This window comes from Lepidochelys olivacea (assembly GCF_965140295.1).
Source record: "Lepidochelys olivacea isolate rLepOli2 genome assembly, chromosome: 5".
In the NCBI taxonomy this organism is placed as follows: Eukaryota; Metazoa; Chordata; order Testudines; family Cheloniidae; genus Lepidochelys; species Lepidochelys olivacea.
Window position 1 is genome coordinate 5,456,641 of NC_140415.1, and position 21,920 is coordinate 5,478,560.

General features: G+C 45.2%; 1 protein-coding gene across 5 annotated transcripts in view; it reads left to right on the forward strand.

Annotated features, from left to right (window-relative positions):
• The window catches only part of UBAP2 (ubiquitin associated protein 2), a 99,889-nt gene that overhangs the window by 55,767 nt on the left and 22,202 nt on the right, over positions 1–21,920 (forward strand). For 3 of the 5 annotated variants that reach the window (XM_084628449.1, XM_084628453.1, XM_084628451.1), the window contains 5 exons: positions 8,528–8,711; positions 12,160–12,226; positions 15,473–15,668; positions 17,092–17,183; positions 18,152–18,202. In XM_084628449.1, coding sequence (XP_084484575.1) covers positions 8,528–8,711; positions 12,160–12,226; positions 15,473–15,668; positions 17,092–17,183; positions 18,152–18,202 — 590 coding nt within the window. The remainder of the gene's footprint in view (positions 1–8,527; positions 8,712–12,159; positions 12,227–15,472; positions 15,669–17,091; positions 17,184–18,151; positions 18,203–21,920) is intronic. The other 2 variants (XM_084628450.1, XM_084628452.1) reach the window with 1 other exon arrangement.

The following is a 21,920-nucleotide window of genomic DNA, read 5'->3' on the forward strand; positions in this document are numbered from 1 at the left end:
AGATGTGGATGAAATGTTTCTGCCTTGGAATTCACAGAATCTGTGCTGTGGACAATATCTGGTACCATCACATAATGTAGTTCATCTTCACTGTCATTATCATAATCACTGGAGTCCAAATGCTTGTTCTCATTTTGATCTCTTGTTGCACTAGTTTGCCTTGGTCTCTGTTTTTTCCTTTGTTGTGGTTTAGAAGATGGTGTTACATCCAAGGGCAAGCAGTCACAGGGAACTAAAAGATTGCATTGGAGAACTCTTTAAAACATCCTTCCTCATTTTTTGCTTGTTAATTCATAGACTGGACTATCCCCTTTCCTTTCAAATAAAACATGAATCTTATCTTTCCAATAGGATCTTAGTTTTTCTGATCACGCTCTCTGAAAGATTCTGCACAAGTACTGTCACTGGGAAGGAGGGCAACACCATGCACTTTCTGATCATAGTGATTTTTACCACAAGTAGCAGATTTTTGAGAACACTTTGATGCCAGTTCATATGCTTTTTTCATCTTCTGTGTCCATTTCTCAGCTTAATCTTTATGGTGCCCAGGTATATATTCAGAGTTTATAGGTAAACCAAATGCAATGTCAATATGTAAATGTGATCCCCCATATAATATATAGAGGGGAGAACTCTGTAGCTTCATTTTGTGTACAGTTATAGACTTAGTAAGGGAAACTTTCCAACTTGACTTTTTTGTTCTTCTAGCAAGGTTCACAACATAGCGAAGAGTTCAGTTCTGCCTTTCTACCTGCCCATTGCCTTATGGGTGGCATGGGATTGTGAGAGATGTAAAATAGAAACGGTAGTGCTGTAACTTTCCAAATAAATTATTTTCACACTTAAATGGTTCTATTGTAACTGTTAGTTGGCTGGTGAGGATTCTTTTGCTTGACTCATGTACAGACTTTAGTAATGTAATGTTTGATCTTTGCCTTTATCTGTGGCCAATTAAACCGATCTCTTGAAAGACTGATTACTTTCTCTGCTCCTAAATGTCCCATTTCTTCATATAGCTGTTGATTACCTTTCTTTTTTATTTTTCAGGTAATACCAGTTGATTTTGTAACTTGGTTTTCCAATAAAGTATTGCATCTGTTTCCAGATGCAGTGGTACCACTCTCACACATCAGGGTGGACATATTACCATATCCTCCTGTGTTCTCTTGGTTATTTTGTCTTTACCCCATGGATTTATAATGAAGAATTTTAGCAACAGCTGGATCTTCCTTTTGAACGTCCAAAATATCTTCTTGTGGAAATGGTTTTATGGTGGATTTAATAACTGTGGACATGAGTTTCTACTAGCAAAGGGATGGTAGTAATAGCTGCTAACTAAGATACCTTGTCATCTTTTTGTACATCTAAGGACTGAAAGACAGCATTAACATCTTTGCTTGTCTCTCTTGTGCATTTTGTCATCTATTTTTCCATATCAAGGGGCACTCTAAATAAAGCATCTGACTACACCTTAGATTTCCCTAGATGATGATTAACTTTGAAGTTCAAGTCAGCTAATTTTGAAGTCTGTGGCATTCAGCCTGGCAGAAATGAAGGCATAGGTTAGCAGGTTGTTATTGCTGTAAACTGATGGATTTTGTGTATAGAAATAATCATGGAATTGGTCAGTAACAGCCCACTTCAAAGCTAGAAACTCCAGCTTTCCTTAGTGAAGGTGATAATTCTCCTCAGCATCCTCCTCCATGTTCTTGACCCATACCAGTTATTCTATCTTCTTGAAATTAATAGAAGGCTGCACTTAATCCCTTATTGGAAGCATCTACGTGAAAGAAAAAGGGTTACGCAAATCAGGATAGGCAGTTTTTGGTGGCAGTTGTTTTAAAACATTTTGATGTCGCTGAGTCCAGAGAAGTGGCTGTTGGGAGGATATCTGTCCAAATGCCTTTCCTTGCCCTTTAGCTTTCTTCTTTTTCCAAGCCACTTTTGACAGTGTTGAGTCAGATTCCACTGAAACAATCAACAAGTCATACAGTGGCTGTGCTATTCTAGAAAAGTCTTGAATGTAGCTTCAGTAGTAGATGATGAAACCTAGCAGCTTGCAGAGTTCCTGTATTGTGTTCGGTGGTTTCTCTGCGAGAACACAAAGAGTCAAGGTGTCAGTTGGATCCATTTTATAACCTTCAGCAGATACCACCATTACTGAGTAATGTACCTCTGTTTTAAGGTCATATTGAGAAACGTTCATCTTAATTATATGCTTCTGTGACTGTTGCAATACTCTCCTGGTGTTCTCTGTGCGTTCTTCAAAAGTGCCACTGTCCACAAGAACGTTGTCCAGGTAGGAAAATGCAAACCTCATCTCCTCTTCCATCAACTTAGCAGCTGCTTCTCGAGGGGATGGATTTACTACAGTGATGGGGAAAAACCCTGTTTGTTGCTGTAGCAAGTGTCTACACTACAGTGACATACCTGGAGTGCTGCAACTTGTAGTGTAGACATACCCTAAATTGGGTACTCTGGGTTGCAGCTTGGGTGTTTAATGGCAAATACAGGCTGCTCCTGGTAGATCTGATAGTGTCGACTTTGCCTCTGCTCTCTTGTGATTTTCCTGCATGACACCTGACTGGTAGTGTTCCATACTGCCACATCTGAAACAGCGGTCACAAGTATCACCTCTGCCAGATTGTCTGCAGCTAGCACAGGGGCAGGCAAACTTTTTGGCCTGAGGGCCGCATCGGGTTTCTGAAATTGTATGGAGGGCCGGTTAGGGGAGGCTGTGCCTCCCCAAACAGCCAGGCATGGCCTGGCCCCTGCCCCCTATCCAACGACCCCACCTTCTCCTTCCCTGATGGCCCCCCGGGGACCTCTGCCCCATCCACCCCTCCCTCCGGCTCTCCGTCCCTTGACGGCCCCCGTACCCCCCGCCCCATCCAAGCCCCCCCCTCCCCCTTCCTGACTGCGCCCTCAGGACTCCTGTCTCATCCAACCACTCCTTCTCCCTGACGGCCCCCGGCCCCCCCGCCCCTAACTGCCCCCCATCCACCCCCCATCTCATTCCTGACTGCGCCCCCGGGACCTCTGCCCCGTCTGACCACCCCTTCTCCCTGATGGCCCCCGGAACCCCCGCCCCTAACTGCCCCCCTGAGACCCCTGCCCCATCCAACCCCCCTGTTCCGCGCCCTCTGACCACTTCGACCCCTATTCACATCCCCGGTCCTTGACCACCCCCCAAACTCCCCTGCCCTCTATCAAACCCACCGTTGCTCCCTGGCCCCTTACCACGCTGGTGGTGCGGCTGCACCAGGACAGGCAGCCGCGCCGCACAGCACAGAAACCGGGTCAGGCCGCGGCTCTGCAGCTGCACGCCCCAGGAGCTCGCTGCTCCCGCTGCCCAGAGCAGGGGAGGGTCCAGGGGCGAGCTTCCCAGGCCAGGAGCTCAGGGGCTGGACCGGACGGTCTCGCGGGCTGTAGTTTGTCCACCTCTGAGCTATCACATCCTCTTTTCTGAGGTTGCCTGCCTGCATGTGTGCTCGTACCATTCACTGCTTTTATGTGCACCCAGACAGCTTGCTTGCTGCTTATACTAATTTCAGCTTTTGCACCTTTGAGTTCATCAATACTAGCCTTTAGTTCCCTTATCTCATCCATCAACAAGTCACCTTTTGAGATTCTTTTCACTCAAGAGGAGGTGCTGCTTCCCTTTCTGACCTGTGCTCTGTGTATGGCAATTTGACAGAATTACAAGCTGCTGCCATAGCATGCCGTCCATTCCCCAACTTCTGGTGTTTCTCTGCTTCCTCAGCTACAGGAGTATGCAGCTTCTCAAACAAGGTCTCGTGCAACTTGATTATCTTTTAAATGAGGTTGCGTCACAGTCTGACTATCCTGTCAGGACTAAATGGAGGAATGTGTTTTGTTGCAAGGACAGGGTTATATCTTAGGTCAGAGTCAGCTCCTTGTGAGGCAAACAGTACTTTCTCTCTGAAATCAAGTTCTCTGAGTAGGGAATCCTGATGTGTCTTTTGGCTCTTGCGCTGGGTTTAAGAGCTGCATGCAGGTAAAATTCAGTTGCATCTTTTCCCTGGTTATAGGGCCTTGAGATGCACCTCAGGTTTGGCAGGCTGAGTTTTTTTCCTTCCAGCTAGCTCCTGAGCCTCTGTCCAAAACAAACTCTCCTAATTACAGCTTCTGTTCTCTCAGCGTTCCCCTTTCAAATCCTACTTTCAGTTTGATAAATCAAACTGCTTAGCCTCAGTTCATCTATCCTTCTGGTGGGAGTTCCCAATCTATCCTGCTGTTTTTAAATGTATGCAGTGGTGGTGGTGGTGTAGCCGTGTTGGTCCCAGGATATTCGCGAGACAGGTGTGGAAGATACTACCTCTCCCACCTTGTCTGTTACTTTACAGTCTTTCTTTAAAACTGGTTGTTTTCTGGGATAGAGTGACACATTTTCCCCAGGGATTTGTCGTTTAATTTCTCTCATGCTTTTCTGAAACTCTATTTCTAATGACTTTGCAGACCTTCAATTCTTAAAGGGACAAGGCACTGGTAACTCTAACTCTGGTATTCTCATGTGAGCTGCACTTTTACTTATTGGCTAATATCGAAATGTTAAATCAGTCTTATTAAATCTGCTCCCGGATGTGCAACACTGAATAGACTTGTTTCAGAGTAACAGCCGTGTTAGTCTGTATTCGCAAAAGGAAAAGGAGTACTTGTGACACCTTAGAGACCAAGCAATTTATTTGAGCGTAAGCTTTCGTGAGCTACAGCTCACCTCATTGGACTTGGAGTCACAGGGCAATTCCCAGGGTTATTTTTTAAATTCTTATGCCCACATTGCCGTCAATTGGATGTTTCTTACCAATTTTCCAGCTTCCCATTTGGAGAACAGAGAGATCATAATTTTATTTTTAGTAAAGTTCAAAAGGAATGTGGCTTTGTTTTGTTATCTCTTGTTATCCTGCAGCAAACTTCTGGGAATAAGGTTGGCTAGCATGCTCCCTCTGCTGGATGGCTTGCCTGTGGCAGTAGAGCAAAAAACATGCTGATGCAGGGGCAGGGGTTGTCTGGCCTTTCTAATTAACCTTTTTTCATGTAGTCTCTTACTGGTAGTGCCCCCTGTGGCTCACTTTCTGGCTATGCTTTTCTGCCCTGTATGAGCATGTCTGTGTTCCTTTTTATGGGTAGCAGCACAAATTGATATCCCTGTAAACCCCACCCCCTCAGCTCCACACCTTGTGTCCATCCCAACTCTGGGAAGGTATCCATCTCTCAAAAACCACCCTCAGGGTTGGTATCAGAAGTAGGGCCGTTTGTCCTTCCAGTACTCTTCCTCATACAAGCTTTGTGAACAGAGGTCTTGAGTACCCAGATCTGCAAACCTGGCATGTTTTCATCAGCACAAAATTCAGCTTAGGGGTGGGGGGGAAGAAAAGCTTGAGAGTCTGCTGATTTACCATCTTTGAATCAGCTGCTCTCAAAATATCTGTAAAATACTGTTCCAGCCGAAAACGGGTTTACAACCCAAGCACGAGCTGCCACAAGGGAGCTGTGTAAGTTATCCTGTCTGTAGCACAGTGGCCTGCTTTTTTATTTATTGGATTTGTTCATCTCCCAAGTTACAACATTCTCTGAAGACCCACTTGGCTACTTTTTTAGTCTCAAATTCTTTGCTGTGCAAAATAGATCATCCTTAACTGACCTTGGAACTCTTAAAGGTTATGCATTTGTTCTAGAATCTAGCTCATACAGAGTCCCCTCTGCCCACCCCTAATCCTCTATTTCTGTTCACATTGCTGTCCTCTGTCATACAGGTTTGTAAGCTGGGGACCATCTTTGATTCCTTCCACACTTACCCTACACATCCAGGCTATGTTCAAACCCTTCTTTTTTCCCCCCTAATAACACACTCTAACTCTGACCTTTTTCTTTCTGTCCATGCTGTTAAAACTGTAGTCCAAGTCCTAATCTTCCATCTTGACTTCTGTCCTCTCCTCTCTGATTTCCACATTATGCCTTCCCCAACCCCTCCTATCCTTTCAAAATATGACAGCTGGGACTCTATTCTTGCCCATTGCTCAACTATGTCACTCCTCTCTTCAGCTCTCTTGCCTGGTTTCCCCTCTGTAAACACACCCTGTGCAAGTGTCTTGTCCTTCCTGTCTAGGCCTTCATGACTGCCCCCCCTCTGCTTCTCCTGTCTTGTCTCTTATAGGTTTCAGAGTAACAGCCGTGTTAGTCTGTATTCGCAAAAAGAAAAGGAGTACTTGTGGCACCTTAGAGACTAACCAATTTATTAGAGCATAAGCTTTCGTGAGCTACAGCTCACTTCCTCAGATGCATCTGACGCATCTGAGGAAGTGAGCTGTAGCTCACGAAAGCTTATGCTCTAATAAATTGGTTAGTCTCTAAGGTGCCACAAGTACTCCTTTTCTTTTTGTCTCTTATAGTGTCACCCTTGCTGCTTCCTCCTCTGCAAAGGGATGCCAGCCTTGTTCATCCAATTATCAGCTTCTTCTACAGCCATCTGTGTGATTTGTTTTCTGTGCCACCCCTTACGCATGCCGCACCATCCCTGCATCTGAGTGATCTGGATGGTCATTACCTCCTCCTTCAGATTCCCTCCTCAAGACCCATTTCTGCTTTGACCCTCACAAGAATTCAACCAGTCAGCAATGGCTTGTGTGTCTATCAGGACCAGCTAGTTTTATTTTTTTAAATGGCGTTTTCATGAACCATCAAGTAGTGCAGTTGCTCCCTATATCACTACATGCTTTTATTTTCATCCCCCTCATCCCCCTTCCCTCTCTTTGTTTCTCATACTCATTGTGCTGGGTTTCAGAATGCAAGTTCTTGAGGGAGTTACTGTTCATATTTGTTTATATAGCACCTAACACAGTGGGAGGGCCTGATCCTAACTGGGGGTCTCAGAGCTACAACAAAACAGCTAACATGGAAAGACGATGATGCTTAACTTCCAAGCACATATCCGAATTGTACTGTGGACACTCTTAAGACTGAGTCTTTTCATCCCTCTTGTATTTTGCATACCAGTTAATAGTTAACTCATTGGGGCATAGTCACTGAAACCATGAGGTATAAAAAGATTGAGCTGCATGAAAGGAGTAATTGGCCTTCTGAATCTTAGTAGCAAATGGCTGTTCAGTGTACCTGCTTGTGAATTTCAGCAAGGAGTTTGAGAACTTCTGAATTTCCATGTTGTAATTGAAGTTCTTCATGGGACATCAAACAACAATGGCATGGATTTAACTGGATAATTACATTAGTGTCCTAGAATCCTCCAGCTTAACAATACAATGGAGTGATCCCCGGGAAAGGTGCACTTGTAATAAGTAGGTGACTTTTAATTGATTTGTAGTAGAACAGTTCATTCTCAGCATTTTCCATCTCTCTAGGATGAGTAAAATAAGGACATATTCGTCATCTGTTTGGGTCACCAAAAGTGCTCAATGAAAGGGCGTTATGTTTGATTGTAGCTTGTTTTGTTTCATTGTCAGCACTTCCCAAATACTTCTAAACCATTTATTAAAGGGATGTACTTCCTTGCTACTCTGAACCAGTAAGTTGTACGTACTGTGTTTGTCTGTCCAAAACTCACTTGAGGAGTATCAAAACAGTGTCTTGTTCTTGTTTACAAATAGATTAAATTATTTTTTTATTTCTACAGCATAATAGATGTGCCTGGAGCTTTACAGGCAAATACAACAGACCCTTGTCACGCTTACGCTTCAAGTTAGACTAGGTGTAACCAGAAGAGCAGAGTGATATGTGGGAGGAAGAAAAGGGAATTGAAAGATGCACAGAGTGTTACCTTAGTTGCATAAAAGCCATTAGCTTCTTTATTATTTTCTACTGGACTTGGTGTCTGCAGTTTTTTACAGCTAGCAGTTCTTCATTCTTGACTAGTAAAGCCATTGTGCTGGAAATCTGAGTGTGAAAAACCCTATAAAGAGGGCGAGAATGGAGGTCATCTACCCGAAATAAGTGAGCCTTGAGGAAATACCATGAGGAATAGGCTACATCAGGGTTGTGGATGATGTTCCAGGCATGGGCAAAAGCACAGGGTTGTAAGAGGAGATCGCCATGGGATTATCAAGACATGCTGTGTTGGTAGAGCATAGGGTGGAAGTAGGGCAGTTAGGAGAGGAACAAAAAGAGATGTAGGCAAAGGTTGGGAAGGGCCTTGAAAGTGAGGACGAGGAGTTCAAAATTGATGTGGAAGAAGATTGGAATCAATGCAGGAGATTCAGAGGGGGAGTGACAGACCAGTGGGCAAAAAAAAAGTGACAATAGATAAGTAAACAAAGGAATCTCACTCATTAAAAATCTACTAGTGAAAATCATAGACCTGTCAAAGGAAAGTAACAGATGGCATGGCTTTACCAGGGCCTGCGGGTCACTAAGTCATCGGCACCAATCCATCACACATTGGTAAATTGACTGGAATATGCTGCCTTGCCTTAAAGTCTCTTTGTTCCTGAATCAAATACGTGGGGTTGTGTGTGCTGGAATTCCTTTCTGATTGGCTTTTTCTAACTTGCAGCTACTTCATCAGTTCCAACGTCTAAGACAGAAACCTCTCCCTCGCTTCCTACTGCGGGGTCTCTGCCTAGCACGGCGTCCTCCACTGCTTCGCTTCTGCCTTCAGCTCCACAGCACACAGCAGCGTTACCCAGCTTGCCCCAGTCCAGTGACTTGGCCAGCAGCTCACTCTCCCAGTTAAGCAGGTACAGTAGGAGGACAAAGGAAAACGGGTTGAATTTGGGATTAGTGGCAGTGTGCGCAGGATAGAAATGGGTCAGTGTACAAGGTGACTCCAGATAAATGCGGTCCCCTCTCTTGTTTTAACCTGAACTAGGACAGGTATTGATAAGAGATCCAGGATAATGTTTCTGGTTGGAATATATGAACCACATGCTACATATCAGTGGTACTGTGCCCACAGATCTCTGTGCTTGGAGTCTCATAGATTTAGCAGCAATATTGTATTTAAGGATCTGCTGCTTCAGTGTAGCCTATAATGGATTCCAAATGAGACACACACCTTCATTTGGTGTTTCTGCCACCTTATCCACAGCACCAGCTATTAATCTGGCCAGTGGTTTATCCTATAAAAATTCAATTCTTTAGCAGTTGCTTTTCTGACCATTTTAAAATGTTGTAGATGTTTAAATCCTTGATCATCACACATTTAAAGTAAAAAATGCCTACTTTGGGACTGAGGGCTGAGTGGTTCCGAGTGCTTCTTGCTAAGATGTTTCCTTGAGGAAATGTCAGATTGAAGCTCTGGGAAGTTCAGTCCATCACCACTCAGCTCTTCTGTGTCAGCTGTTTGCTTCCCACTGCACATTATTAAAGCTTCTTTCTTGAACAGGTGTCCTCGTGAGTCTATATTAATTATACAAACTACTTATGCTGTTTGACCTCTGCACTTTATTTCTTGAATTTAGGAATGGATTGAACCAGGACCTAATGGGTCTTGTCCATCTCCCAGCTAGTGCATTGTTGTGCCCTACTGGACAGCCAGTGTTGAGTGAAGTCTTACATGACTCAAGTAATTGGAATTATTCCTTTCACCCGAGACTCGATCTCTCATGTTTTTGCTGTACCACCTTTCATCCAAAAGGGATCCAAAGTGCTTCACAAACGATGAGTGAGGCGCCTTGCTAGAAATTTGGGTTGGGGTGTGCATGATGTGGGACAGACTTGGAGTAACCTGAAAAGACAGTGATGCCTGATTTCCAAGCACATATCTGACTTGCATGTGCAGACAGCTCTTGAGTCTGAGTCTTTTCAGTAGTGGACCCCGATGAATCAAAGTGTCGGGGGAATGTGCATTTCGAAAACTACCTGTGCATGACTGAACCATTTCCTTCCTTCTGCCACAGTGTCTCCTCATCCTGGTGGCTGCAGGAGAGAGCGGCACTAAAAGTCTTAGTGAAATTGATCTGTACAGCTGCAGAGGTGTGTGCTGGTCCTCCTCCTGGACATGCACCAAAGGGCTTGGTCCTGAATTAGGAACTGTCTGACACTATTAACTTTCAGTCTGGTTATAAACACCACTGGTGCATCTCCAAAGAAAATGCCTGTATTTAATCATGGTCAGGACACTTGTCCTCCTGTCCCTCATTGACATGAATGGGGCTTTCTTAATGCCAGAATTCTGAAGGGAGCATATAGACGTGTGAGTGTGAGCAGACCTGGTTCTGAGCTGCTTTACTCTTCTGGGTGGTTGGCTTTGTTTGTGGTGGTTGCATTTTGTTTGATCCTTATTTTGCTGCGGTGGTATTAGTTTTGGGGTGGGAGGAAAGGTGAAGCTGTTGGTCATTTAAAATGCTTAAAAATAAGCTTTAGACACCTGCCAAGAAGGCTTTTACAGGACAGCTGCTGAAATCTGGTGCTGGTGTCACTGTTAGCACTATAATCTTGGAGGTTGGACTCCTTGATTGAAAACAAGCAGTTATAGGAAGAATGAATTTACTCCCTAAAAGTAGAATCTCTATAAGAGTCCATTTCCACTAGTTAGAAAAACTTTAAGCCTTTTCCCCAGAGATTTAAAGGAGCCTGAAGATAAACTAGCTGAGTTGTGCTGGATGTCGGGGGATAGCCTAACTCAAGGACGAGAAAAGCAAAACAATGCAGTACAAGAAACGAGAGTTGATTTAAAAAGTTAGGGTTAGGAGTTTGAGAATGGCTGGCTTGCCTGAAAATGTAGGAACTGGGAAGACTGTATTCCTTCTGCTGAGGCATCAGAAGATTCACATCTAGCAGGAAGAATGTGGCTTGCTTTTTTCATTTCTGCTAGGAGATTTCTGAGGAGTAAGTCTGCCTCTGAGAACTGTCCTAATGTACGTGAACCGGATAGTGAGAAACAAGCTCCTTACTGTTGCAAAAGGAGCTGATCCTTTGTTATTTCAAGGCTGAGTTCTGTCCTTTATGATTCTACATCTCTCAGGAGATATGAGGCTTTTCCTTTGTAACCAAGATGAGGGATTTAGGTCTTTAAATCATCTGATTAAATGAAGAGTGTACTTTGGCAATCAGGTTTGTGTTTTAAATTCAGAAAGTGGAGACCTGCCTAAAGCAGTGAAGGTTTGAGAGCACAGAAGTTGCTCCTGAATCCGAGCTTGAAGAGTCTACATGACATACAGATACATGCAAACTCCTATTGTTTAGTCTTTTTTATTTTTATTTGAACTACTCTTCCGTTTATCTTCTCACTGTTTCTACCTAGAATTTCTATAGTGAATATTCTGTGTAATGGACACTTTAACATGCTCTGACTCCCTGAGTTTTACTGTGTTTGAATATTTTAAAATGTAATTGGAATTTTTTTATATAAGAGCGACAAGGTGGGTGAGGTAATATCTTATTGGACCAATTTCTGTTGGTGAAAGAGACAAACTTCCAAGTTCCATAGAGCTGCTCTTCAGAGGTTGGTCCAATAAAAGATATTACCTCACCCACACTGTGTCTCTCGAATCCTGGGACCAGTACAGCTAGAACAACACTACAGATAACAATAGAAGATCTGTAGTGTTATGTATGCATATTGGGAGTGATTAAAATGGATTTGGGGGCTCGATGGTGTGATTTCAGTTTGATGCTAGAATTCCCTTTCGGTGTTCTAAGTGACAAATGTTCTTCCTGCTTTTACTTCACCCTTTTTAATATACACTTTTTTGGTCCCTGTTTTCCTGAAGGGGTTGAGACCATTAGCAGACATGTAGTGTTAATACTCTGGAATGTTCATTAGTGGGGTCAGTATTATGCAGTTGAATTCAGAAGGGATTCTATTTCTTCTTATAAATGGCTTGTAGTCATTGCTTTGGCAACCCCATAAGAAACTTTTACTCATTTAAAACTCATAGAAATTTACAAACTCTAATGAACAATGTTTTCATGTCAGTCACAATGGCTTTCTTATAACACTGAGAGGAGAGTAGTTAATTGCCATTCTCCATTGTAAGAAGACCTTTGACTTTGTGTTGCTTTTGATTCCAGAACTGGTTTTCTGTATATCTCAATAACTTCTTTTTAGTGCTAAAATAAAACACTAAAACATTAAGAAGTATTTTTAAATGCTTTTATAATGTTCAGTTGTGAGAAATTTCAGGATGATTAGTCTGTTTAGTTTAGTTTTATTGATTAACCCTTTAAAATTTGTCTTTCTAGTTCCCTCTCCAATCATCAGAGCAGCCTCTCCTCTGCTGCAGTGCTGTCTGCGAGCACCTCACATGCGGTAAGTCCCGTTTGCATCATAACAGCTATTTAGTCTACACTGTTGTCTGCAGTGTTGAAATGTGTTCTTTACTGATGCTAAACAATGTGTTCCGCTTTGCATTTAGCTGTGACACTCTGAGTACGTTTCCCAGACTGGAAGAAGAGCTCTGTGTAAGCTCGAAAGCTGGTCTCTCTCACCAACAGTAGTTGTTCCAATAAAAGATATCACCTCACCCACCTTGTCTCATTAAATCTGCAGTCAGCTTTCCTGATAAAAGTTTAAGATGCCTGTCAAGCTATCTGGAGTGGGACCAGTCTCAGACTGCTAAGAAGCAGGGCACAAATTTCAAACTGGTTGTGAATTCTATCCTTAGATTTCACCAACAAAGTATCACGTGTAAACTCCTAAAGCACTGTTACAGCCTTAACATGGAGTCACCGACAGTCCCCTTGGGTACTCTGGTGTGTCTTGCCATCCATGCAAGCGTGCCTTTGTGAGAGATGGTCCTTTACACCAAAAATAACAATATTTAGGTTGCTCCCAGTCCCAAAGGGGACTTACCCAAGTCAATTGCACTTTAAGTTCTATACCAAAGATAACACTTGTAGCCAATCCTATATAATACACTTAAGAAAAATAAATGAGTTATTTACAAGGTTAAAGCAGGTAAACATACACACAAATGAATTCGTATTAAGTTCCAAAAGGTGATAGAAGCTCCTATTATAAGCAAGCTCTCTAAGTCCTTCAGGGCTAACCCACGCCAAGCATTGGGGATCTTTTGCTTCTGATTAGTATTCCTTGCCCTTCAGAGTCCAACCAGCATAAAAGACCAGTTCCTTCATGTCAGGAATTTTTATTCTCTTCCTCCCAGAGTTCAAGCTGATGGGATGAACTCATGCACACATCTCCTCTTCATGGGGGTGGGAGGAGGAATGCACTTAGCAAAGTTTTTGTCCTTTGATGTTTCACAGTGGCGCGTTTGGTTTCAGTGAGCCTTCTTGTGTACAGGACCTAACACCTTCTATAGGAAGCCAGCCTTTACATTAGTTAATGCTTCTTTCCTGTTTGGTGAGTTACAGTTAGAGGTTTACAGTGCAAACATTTAACATTTGTACCCCATGTTATTAGGTTATATTAAGTGAGATTAATACATGCAACATCCTACATGCTTTTCATAAAGTCTAAACACTAAACATATTTTTATAAATCTAATACCTATTTTAATAACACTAACACACAGGTGAGCCAGACTGGTTTCCAGCTATGCATTCATCAGTGTTTGGTTGGGCCTAGGCATGAGCTGACACCTGGTCTGCCAGTGTCACAATGCCTTTTTAAAGTGTTACCACCCACGAGAGACTGAGACAAGTGCTTTATCTCACTAGGGAAGAGGGGGAATTTCCCAGCTCGCTAGTGGTATAAACATCTTGTCTTTATTGCTGATGGCTCATGATTGATTGGACATTAAAGCTGTCAATGGTCTAGCACTGAATTTTGCCCATCCTGCCCCTCAGACAAATGTAACCCCAGAGGAAACTTCCACATAAGGGAATAGAGAGAGACATTAAAAAGTCATAGTAAAGTGGCTGTTTGAAGCTGCTCCGAAGTTTTGAATGTTATTGCTAACCTCGGTGGAGTTGAGTTAGCAGGCAGTGTGCAAATGACACGGTCTGAGGTGTGTGAAGAACACCATGTAATACGTGATTCTGGAATCTGTTGCATGGGTATTACTGTCATAGTTTGTTTCTGGTAACAAGACAACCAGTATTGAATAAATGTGGTGCTACTAGAGCTGAACAGAAAGACGGTTGCTGTCTTGTTCTGTGGTGGGCTGCCCCTCTGTATGCAACTCCAAAATGGCGCATGGATTGGTTATGGTTAGTACACGGCTTTTCTGTATGGGTTCCGTATATGTAGCACTCCAGTAAGTGTGTTAGAAACCATTACATCACCCCTAGTCAGCAAGTACAGTAAAAGCTGTTTTATCTGGCATGTTAGGAGAGTGGGGGGTGCCCGTTAGTGAAAAATGCCGGTTAACTAAGAGGGGGAGAGTTCGGGAGAGGGTGCAAGTCTGGGGGCACGAGATAGGGTGTGGAGCATGGGCTCTGGGTGGGGGTTTGTGTGTGGGAGGGGGTTTGGGGTGCAAGAGGAGGTGTGGGGCACCAGATCCGTGGACCGCTTACCTCAGGCATCTCCCTGCAAGTGGCGACCTGTCGTGGCTGCTCCTAGGCGGAGGCACGGCAGGCAGCTCTGGGGGCTGCCCTGGCCCCACCCCGAGCACTGGCTCTGCACCTCCCATTGGCTGGGAACCACGGACAATGGGAGCTGTGGGGGCAGCGCCAGGCATAGAGCTGCCTAGGAGCGCCTCCACCTGGGAGCAGCCAGAACAGGTCGCCGCCTGCGGGGAGCCACCCAAGGTGAGCAGCCCACAGATCCATGCCCCAAGTCCCCTCCCACATCCAAACTCCCTCCCAGAGCCCGCGCTCCGCACCCCCTCACGCACCCCAACCTCCTGCCAGCCCTGCGCCAACCGGACTATAAACGGGTGTTTCAATAAATATCAGAAATGCTGGTTTATAGAGCTTCCCAGTTGAAGTGCCAGATAAAACAGCTTTTACTGTACCTTGAAATCTCTTACTTAGCAGAACGATCCCTCTTCCCATTCTTTGCTGAGCTTTAGCTTTGCCATTATGGCACTTATATTGCTTTCTGGCACTATACTGCAAGCAGTACCCTATCTGGCTTGCATATCAGTTTAACACATCTCCATTACCACTAAGGGCATCACGGTTTTTAAGTTTGTATTTCTCTTTTAATTTCTGCAAGTGGCCTGAAGAAATTCTATTAGCATGTGCCCTTTAAAGCAAATATCCTTTTCCTTAGATAAACCCCATGACGCTTGCAAAGATAACACAAGTGTGACCTTATCTAAGTTAAAGGATCATTCTGTTGAGAGCCAAAATGACCATATTTAACACACTAAAAAAAACAACTGAACCACAGATATATAATTCCAAGTTCCAACTCAGGCCTGATGACTTGCGTTTCATTCTCATGGTGTAGGTTTATAGAACCTCTTAATGGATTTATAACCTTTGGCTCACTGTTCCTTGTTGAGTATGTGTATAAAATGGATGATAACGCTAGGATTCTCTTGCACATGCTGCTGCTGCCTACAAGGTCGGGTGGTGGTTTTACTCAGGTGTTTTGCAGTGTGGTTTGTCTGCTCTGTGATCCCCATTCTTTTTGTCTCCTTTCTAGCACACCAGTGCTGAGAGCACAGCTTCACTCCAGCCCTCAACAACCTTTTCAACTGCTTCAACCTCAGCCACTAGCACCATATCCTCGGTTGTCAGCATGGCAAGCAGTATGAACACTACGAACAGCCTTGGCCTGAGCGTTACCAGCGTGTCTATGCCAGCTGCTTCTACACGGGCAGCTCCCTTAGTGTCTTCAGGTTCGCAATATTAACAAATCACATGAATAGACAGAGGACCTCAGTCTGCAGGGTTGTCAGTTGAGCACCACGCCAGCAATAACCACGCCAGCAATAACTACGCCAAGAAATATACACTCTTTAAAGACTTGCATTTTTCAGCATGCTTTACTTGCTGGCCTATGAAATAAAGTTGCCTGCTTTTATGTGTTGGGAATATTTGATGGGTAATGATTAGCATTTATGTAGCATGTTCCATCTTCAGAAAGCTTTAGAGATAATAACCAGAGCTGCTCCTGATTTAGTAAATGTGGACCTGTAGAGAATTGGTTTGCAAACTAAGCAACATGATCAGCTCTTGGCTTTATTCACATTAGCTTTTACTTCTCACTCTCCCCCTGCAGTCCAAGTTCATGTGGCAGTATCAGAATCCACTGCAATTCCAGCCTTCATTACCCCATGGCAAAGCACTGCTGCCTTGGCGACTGCAGAGAGGAGGCTCTGGATTCATGTGTTGCCCATGCCACTGCAAATGGCTCTGCTGGGAAAAAGAATACCCGAAACTGCCAGGGCTATTCATTTTGTATGGTGGTGGCAAGACTCATCTTTTTCGGAGACGGGAGATGAGTTGTCTTGTGCTTAAATGGAAGCAGTACTGAAGTTCAGTGCTGGCTTTGCAGTCCGCTTTAGCTGCCAAAAGGAAATGTGATGGGTCGGGATATCTCTTAGGTGAAGGAACGGGACATTCTGCCTGAATCATATGCACAGGTGTTTCTCTCTCCCCCTTCCACTTGTACTGCCAGTGGAGATTCTAATGACTGGCCAGACAAAGTGCATTACTCCCCCCGTGGTCCTCAGCACAGCCCTGCTTCATAGCATGACATCCAAGCCGCATTATGACCTCTCCTCTTCGCTCTTCCTAGCTATAGCTGAAGCCAGCAGTACCCACAAAAGAGAGCTATTATGATGATATGATGTTGATGACAAGTGATTTCCAGCCGATTGTGTGGGTTTGGGGGGTGGGGAATGCTATCTGTTGCAGTGAGAATGAGGCTTGGACTCTTCCTCTGAAAAGGGACTAGGGGAGGGAGCAATGGGTCCGTAACCCTTTCCATCATTTCAGACTCCTACTAACCTGAGAACTAATCCACCAAACCCAGACTGATCTTTGGGATGGGACCATGTTCTGTACCTCTGAGCCCGTGTAGGATCTTTATCTCTTCGTATGTCCAGTCCCTTAGCTAGCAAGATGTCTGTTATAGTATTCAGGCCCTCTTTCAGGTATTGTTAGCTTCCAGTTTTTATTCACCATTCCTCTTTAGCAAATCTCTGCTGTCTAGACACTGTGATAGTTCAGCCTTCAGGGCAGGCCAGCAAACTTGTCTCAGGGCTGAAGCCTTTAGTTTATGAGGCTTGTTAAAATTTTTGTATTTTGATTCTACAGGCAAAGCTCCCCCCAACCTGCCCCAAGGTGTACCACCCTTGTTGCATAACCAGTATATTGTGGGACCTGGAGGACTCCTGCCTGCCTACCCAGTAAGCAACTTCATTGTACCTGCCCTAGATTACTTAACTCCTTGGTGCCAAAGGGTCCTCCAGACCCACCACTGTCTATGCCAGCGTGTGTCTTTTTTTGGCACGTGCTGCGTGTGGAATCCTGGACTCCTTGCTCCAGGTGCTGAAGGGTATGGGAAGTATTCCCATACTGTGCAGGTTTCCAATTCATTGCTAAATTCAAAACTGACTTTGAAAATCCTTGATTACAGATTTGATTCTGCTTCCACTGAAAAATGGGAGTTTCCCCAGGGACTTAAATGGGATTAGTATTAGGCCCTTTCAGTTGAAATGGAATCATCTGAGTTAAATGTTTGACTTTCTAGGGTAGATTGGGTGTGCTGTGCTCAAAACCAGATACCTGTCCTGTCACCCGTATTTTCAGATAGATGTCAGCATGCCTTGGGACAGACTTCATCTCCGGGCTGCACAGTCTAGTCTCCTCAGTTGGACACTCTGTCCTACCACTCGTTCTCTTCCTCCTTCACCGAAGGGGGGGGAATAGTCATTCCTCAGTTCTAACCTAGAAATGAACGATTGTGTCTTGCAAACTGAAGGCCTGTTCACTGACTCTTGGAGCACCATGTACCGGGGAGCAATAATAGCAAACAATGCAGTTAAGAGGGTTGATTAACTCCTAGTTCTGAATGTCTTGTGGTTCAGTGTCTAGTAAACCCTGTGCCCTTGAGAACTGTACTGACTACACAGTCTTCAGACCTCAAATCTCAGAGTGCCAATGATGATGGGAAAATGAGGGTTTGTAATTGACATGTCAACCAAACTTTAACTGTGCTAGCCCTTGGAAATAGAACTTGATCGTACAAGATCTGCGATAGCCTGGTGTTTTTAAAATTTGCTGGGTCTAGATTAATCTCTGTCTTAAAACCCACAGATAGGCCAATATTAGCGAAAAGTGTTACAATGTCGTTGTATTTTTATCTGTCTTCAAGCAGATCTACGGTTATGACGATCTTCAGATGCTCCAATCCAGGCTGCCAATGGTAAGTACATGAAACAGATGGCTTGCTTTCACTGTGAGTTAATCTTTCAGAGTAGTCGTTCTGCCCAGCAGAAACCACTTCAGTTTATGGTGATTTTTAAGAGCTTTCCTTGAGGCTGTCCTACTTCGATGAAGCTGTTGCTGATGTATTCTGGCTGCTCAAGTATCTCCTTTCAGTGCGATTACCTAGAAGGTGTAAGTTCCTTAAGGTTCTTCTTCGAGTAACACTCCTATGGGTACTCCATTTCCGGTGCACATGTGCTTCTCGAACCCCTGATTGGAGATTTCTAGCTAGCTGGGACTTTTCAGCTCTCACACATGCCTTATGCCTCCTTGTCTCAGGCCATGTCTACGCTACAGGGGGGATGATCGATCTAAGTCAGGGGTGGGCAAACTTTTTGGCCTGAGGGCCACATCGGGGAATAGAAATTGTAGGGTAGCCCATGAATGCTCACAGAATTGGGGTTAGGGTGCAGGAAGGGGTGAGGGCTCTGGTTGGAGGTGTGGGCTATGGGGTAGGGTTGGGGATGAGAGGTTTGGGGTGCAGGAGGGTGCTCCATGCTGGGATCAAGGGATGTGGAGAGCGGGAGGGGATCAGGGCTGGGGCAGGGGGTTGGGGCATGGGGAGAGGCTCAGGGGTCCAGGCTCCACGTGGCGCTTACCTCAAGCAGCTTCTGGAAGCAGTGGCATGTCCCTTCTCTGGCTCCTAGGCATGGAGGGCCTGCGACCCTCGGAGTGGGGTGATGCCACGGCTTCCGGGAGCTGCTTGAGGTAAGCACCGTGTGGAGCCTGCACCCATGGTGCAGCCCCCGACCTGACACACTGGCTGGAGCAATGGAGCAGGGCCAAGCCACGTGGTGCAACCCCCAAACCAGCTCCCCAGTAGGAGCTCGTGGGACGATTTAAAACCACTCGCGGGCTGTAGTTTGCCCACCCTGATCTAAGTTATGCAATTTCAGCTACGAGAATAACATAGCTAAAGTCGACGTTCATAGATCTACTTACGGGGGGGTCCACACTACGCGCGCTTCTCGTTCAGGTGAAGTACAGGAGTCGGTGGGAGAGTGATCTGCGATCGATTTAGTGGGTCTTCACTAGACCCATTAAATCGACCGCTGATGCATTGATCACCGCATGTTGATCGCCCAATAAGTGTAGACAAGCCCTCAGGCACCGAGGCTATGTAGTGGTGTGCGGGTGAACTGCCCTCAGTTCCTTCTCTACTGCCTCGGCCTAGAGCGTACTTGGCCTTCTGTTTTTATTGCAGTTAGGTAGATTATTGTTGTAGGTTAGTGTTTAGAATTTACTACAGTTAGTTAATTTTTAGGTGTGAGGATTGTCTTTCTTTTCCTCCAGGCAACTTGTCTTCTCTTGGCGGGGCATTACTGGCTCACCAGGCTTCAAATGCTGCCTGTCTTGCTGGGAGGCTATACCGATAAGCAATGGGCACTCCAAATGTGTCTGTTGCCTGGGGCAGTCCCATGTCTCTTAGGAGTGTTTCTTTTGCTTGGCACTTAAGTCCAGAGCAAGGAAGAACAGGGAGATAAAGCTCAGTCTGTTAGCCATAGAACGATCTCTTCAACCCATCCTCTGAGCTAGATCAGGAGATTCTCCTCTCTCCCCCATATATCCATCCCCAGACAGATCTGGCACCCTGTCAGCCTCTGGGCATGCTTGCCTAAGCAAGAGAAGTCTTTGGAGCCCACTGGGAAGACTCCCAGAAAGAGAACCATGGACTCCCACTCTAAGGAGCAAGATCCCTGTTGAGATGCTTGGTGTCTCAGAGTACCATTGAGGCCTAGGACTCTTCCTCCGGTACCAACATGACTGTGAAGCCCCAGAGTTCCCAGAACAAGAAGCATGGCTCCGATAGCGTACTGGTACCCTCCACCAGTAAGGAAGGCAAGCACAGGATACCATCAAGTTCTGCCTCGCCATCAGTACCTATGCATCCCACTTGGCCATTGGTGCCATCATGCGCCTTAAGCCAGCTTTCGGTACCAATGCAAGCAGCTAAGCTAGGGGTGCCTGTGCAAGCCATACCCTCGGTACTAAGGAAGCAACAGCGCCAGACATCTACAGTTCCAGCGGTATGCCCATCATTGTCAGGACTGTCGGCTTCAGCTACAGCGACCTCACTTATGGTATCGGTACTGGGGTCCTTTCTAATACCACAGAAATTCTGATACTCGAGGGAACTCTTGGTGTCGGATGAACCAGAGTCCATCAGAGTTGTTGACAGGTACTGAGCATCTCTCGGTACCAACAGCGTGGTCTCTGAGCGGCCATAGAATCATAGAATCTCAGGGTTGGAAGGGACCCCAGAAGGTCATCTAGTCCAACCCCCTGCTCGAAGCAGGACCAATTCCCAGTTAAATCATCCCAGCCAGGGCTTTGTCAAGCCTGACCTTAAAAACCTCTAAGGAAGGAGATTCTACCACCTCCCTAGGTAACGCATTCCAGTGTTTCACCACCCTCTTAGTGAAAAAGTTTTTCCTAATATCCAATCTAAACCTCCCCCACTGCAACTTGAGACCATTACTCCTCGTTCTGTCATCTGCTACCATTGAGAACAGTCTAGAGCCATCCTCTTTGGAACCCCCTTTCAGGTAGTTGAAAGCAGCTATCAAATCCCCCCTCATTCTTCTCTTCTGCAGGCTAAACAATCCCAGCTCCCTCAGCCTCTCCTCATAACTCATGTGTTCCAGTCCCCTAATCATTTTTGTTGCCCTTCGCTGGACTCTCCAATTTATCCACATCCTTCTTGAAGTGTGGGGCCCAAAACTGGACACAGTACTCCAGATGAGGCCTCACCAATGTCAAATAGAGGGGAACGATCACGTCCCTCGATCTGCTCGCTATGCCCCTACTTATACATCCCAAAATGCCATTGGCCTTCTTGGCAACAAGGGCACACTGCTGACTCATATCCAGCTTCTCATCCACTGTCACCCCTAGGTCCTTTTCCGCAGAACTGCTGCCTAGCCATTCGGTCCCTAGTCTGTAGCTGTGCATTGGGTTCTTCCGTCCTAAGTGCAGGACCCTGCACTTATCCTTATTGAACCTCATCAGATTTCTTTTGGCCCAATCCTCCAATTTGTCTAGGTCCTTCTGTATCCTATCCCTGCCCTCCAGCGTATCTACCACTCCTCCCAGTTTAGTATCATCTGCAAATTTGCTGAGAGTGCAATCCACACCATCCTCCAGATCATTTATGAAGATATTGAACAAAACCGGCCCCAGGACCGACCCTTGGGGTGCTCCACTTGATACCGGCTGCCAACTAGATATGGAACCATTGGTCACTACCCGTTGAGCCCGACAATCTAGCCAGCTTTCTACCCACCTTATAGTGCATTCATCCAGCCCATACTTCCTTAACTTGCTGACAAGAATACTGTGGGAGACCGTGTCAAAAGCTTTGCTAAAGTCAAGAAACAATACATCCACTGCTTTCCCTTCATCCACAGAACCAGTAATCTCATCATAAAAGGCGATTAGATTAGTCAGGCATGACCTTCCCTTGGTGAATCCATGCTGGCTGTTCCTGATCACTTTCCTCTCATGCAAGTGCTTCAGGATTGATTCTTTGAGGACCTGCTCCATGATTTTTCCAGGGACTGAGGTGAGGCTGACTGGCCTATAGTTCCCAGGATCCTCCTTCTTCCCTTTTTTAAGGATTGGCACTACATTAGCCTTTTTCCAGTCATCCGGGACTT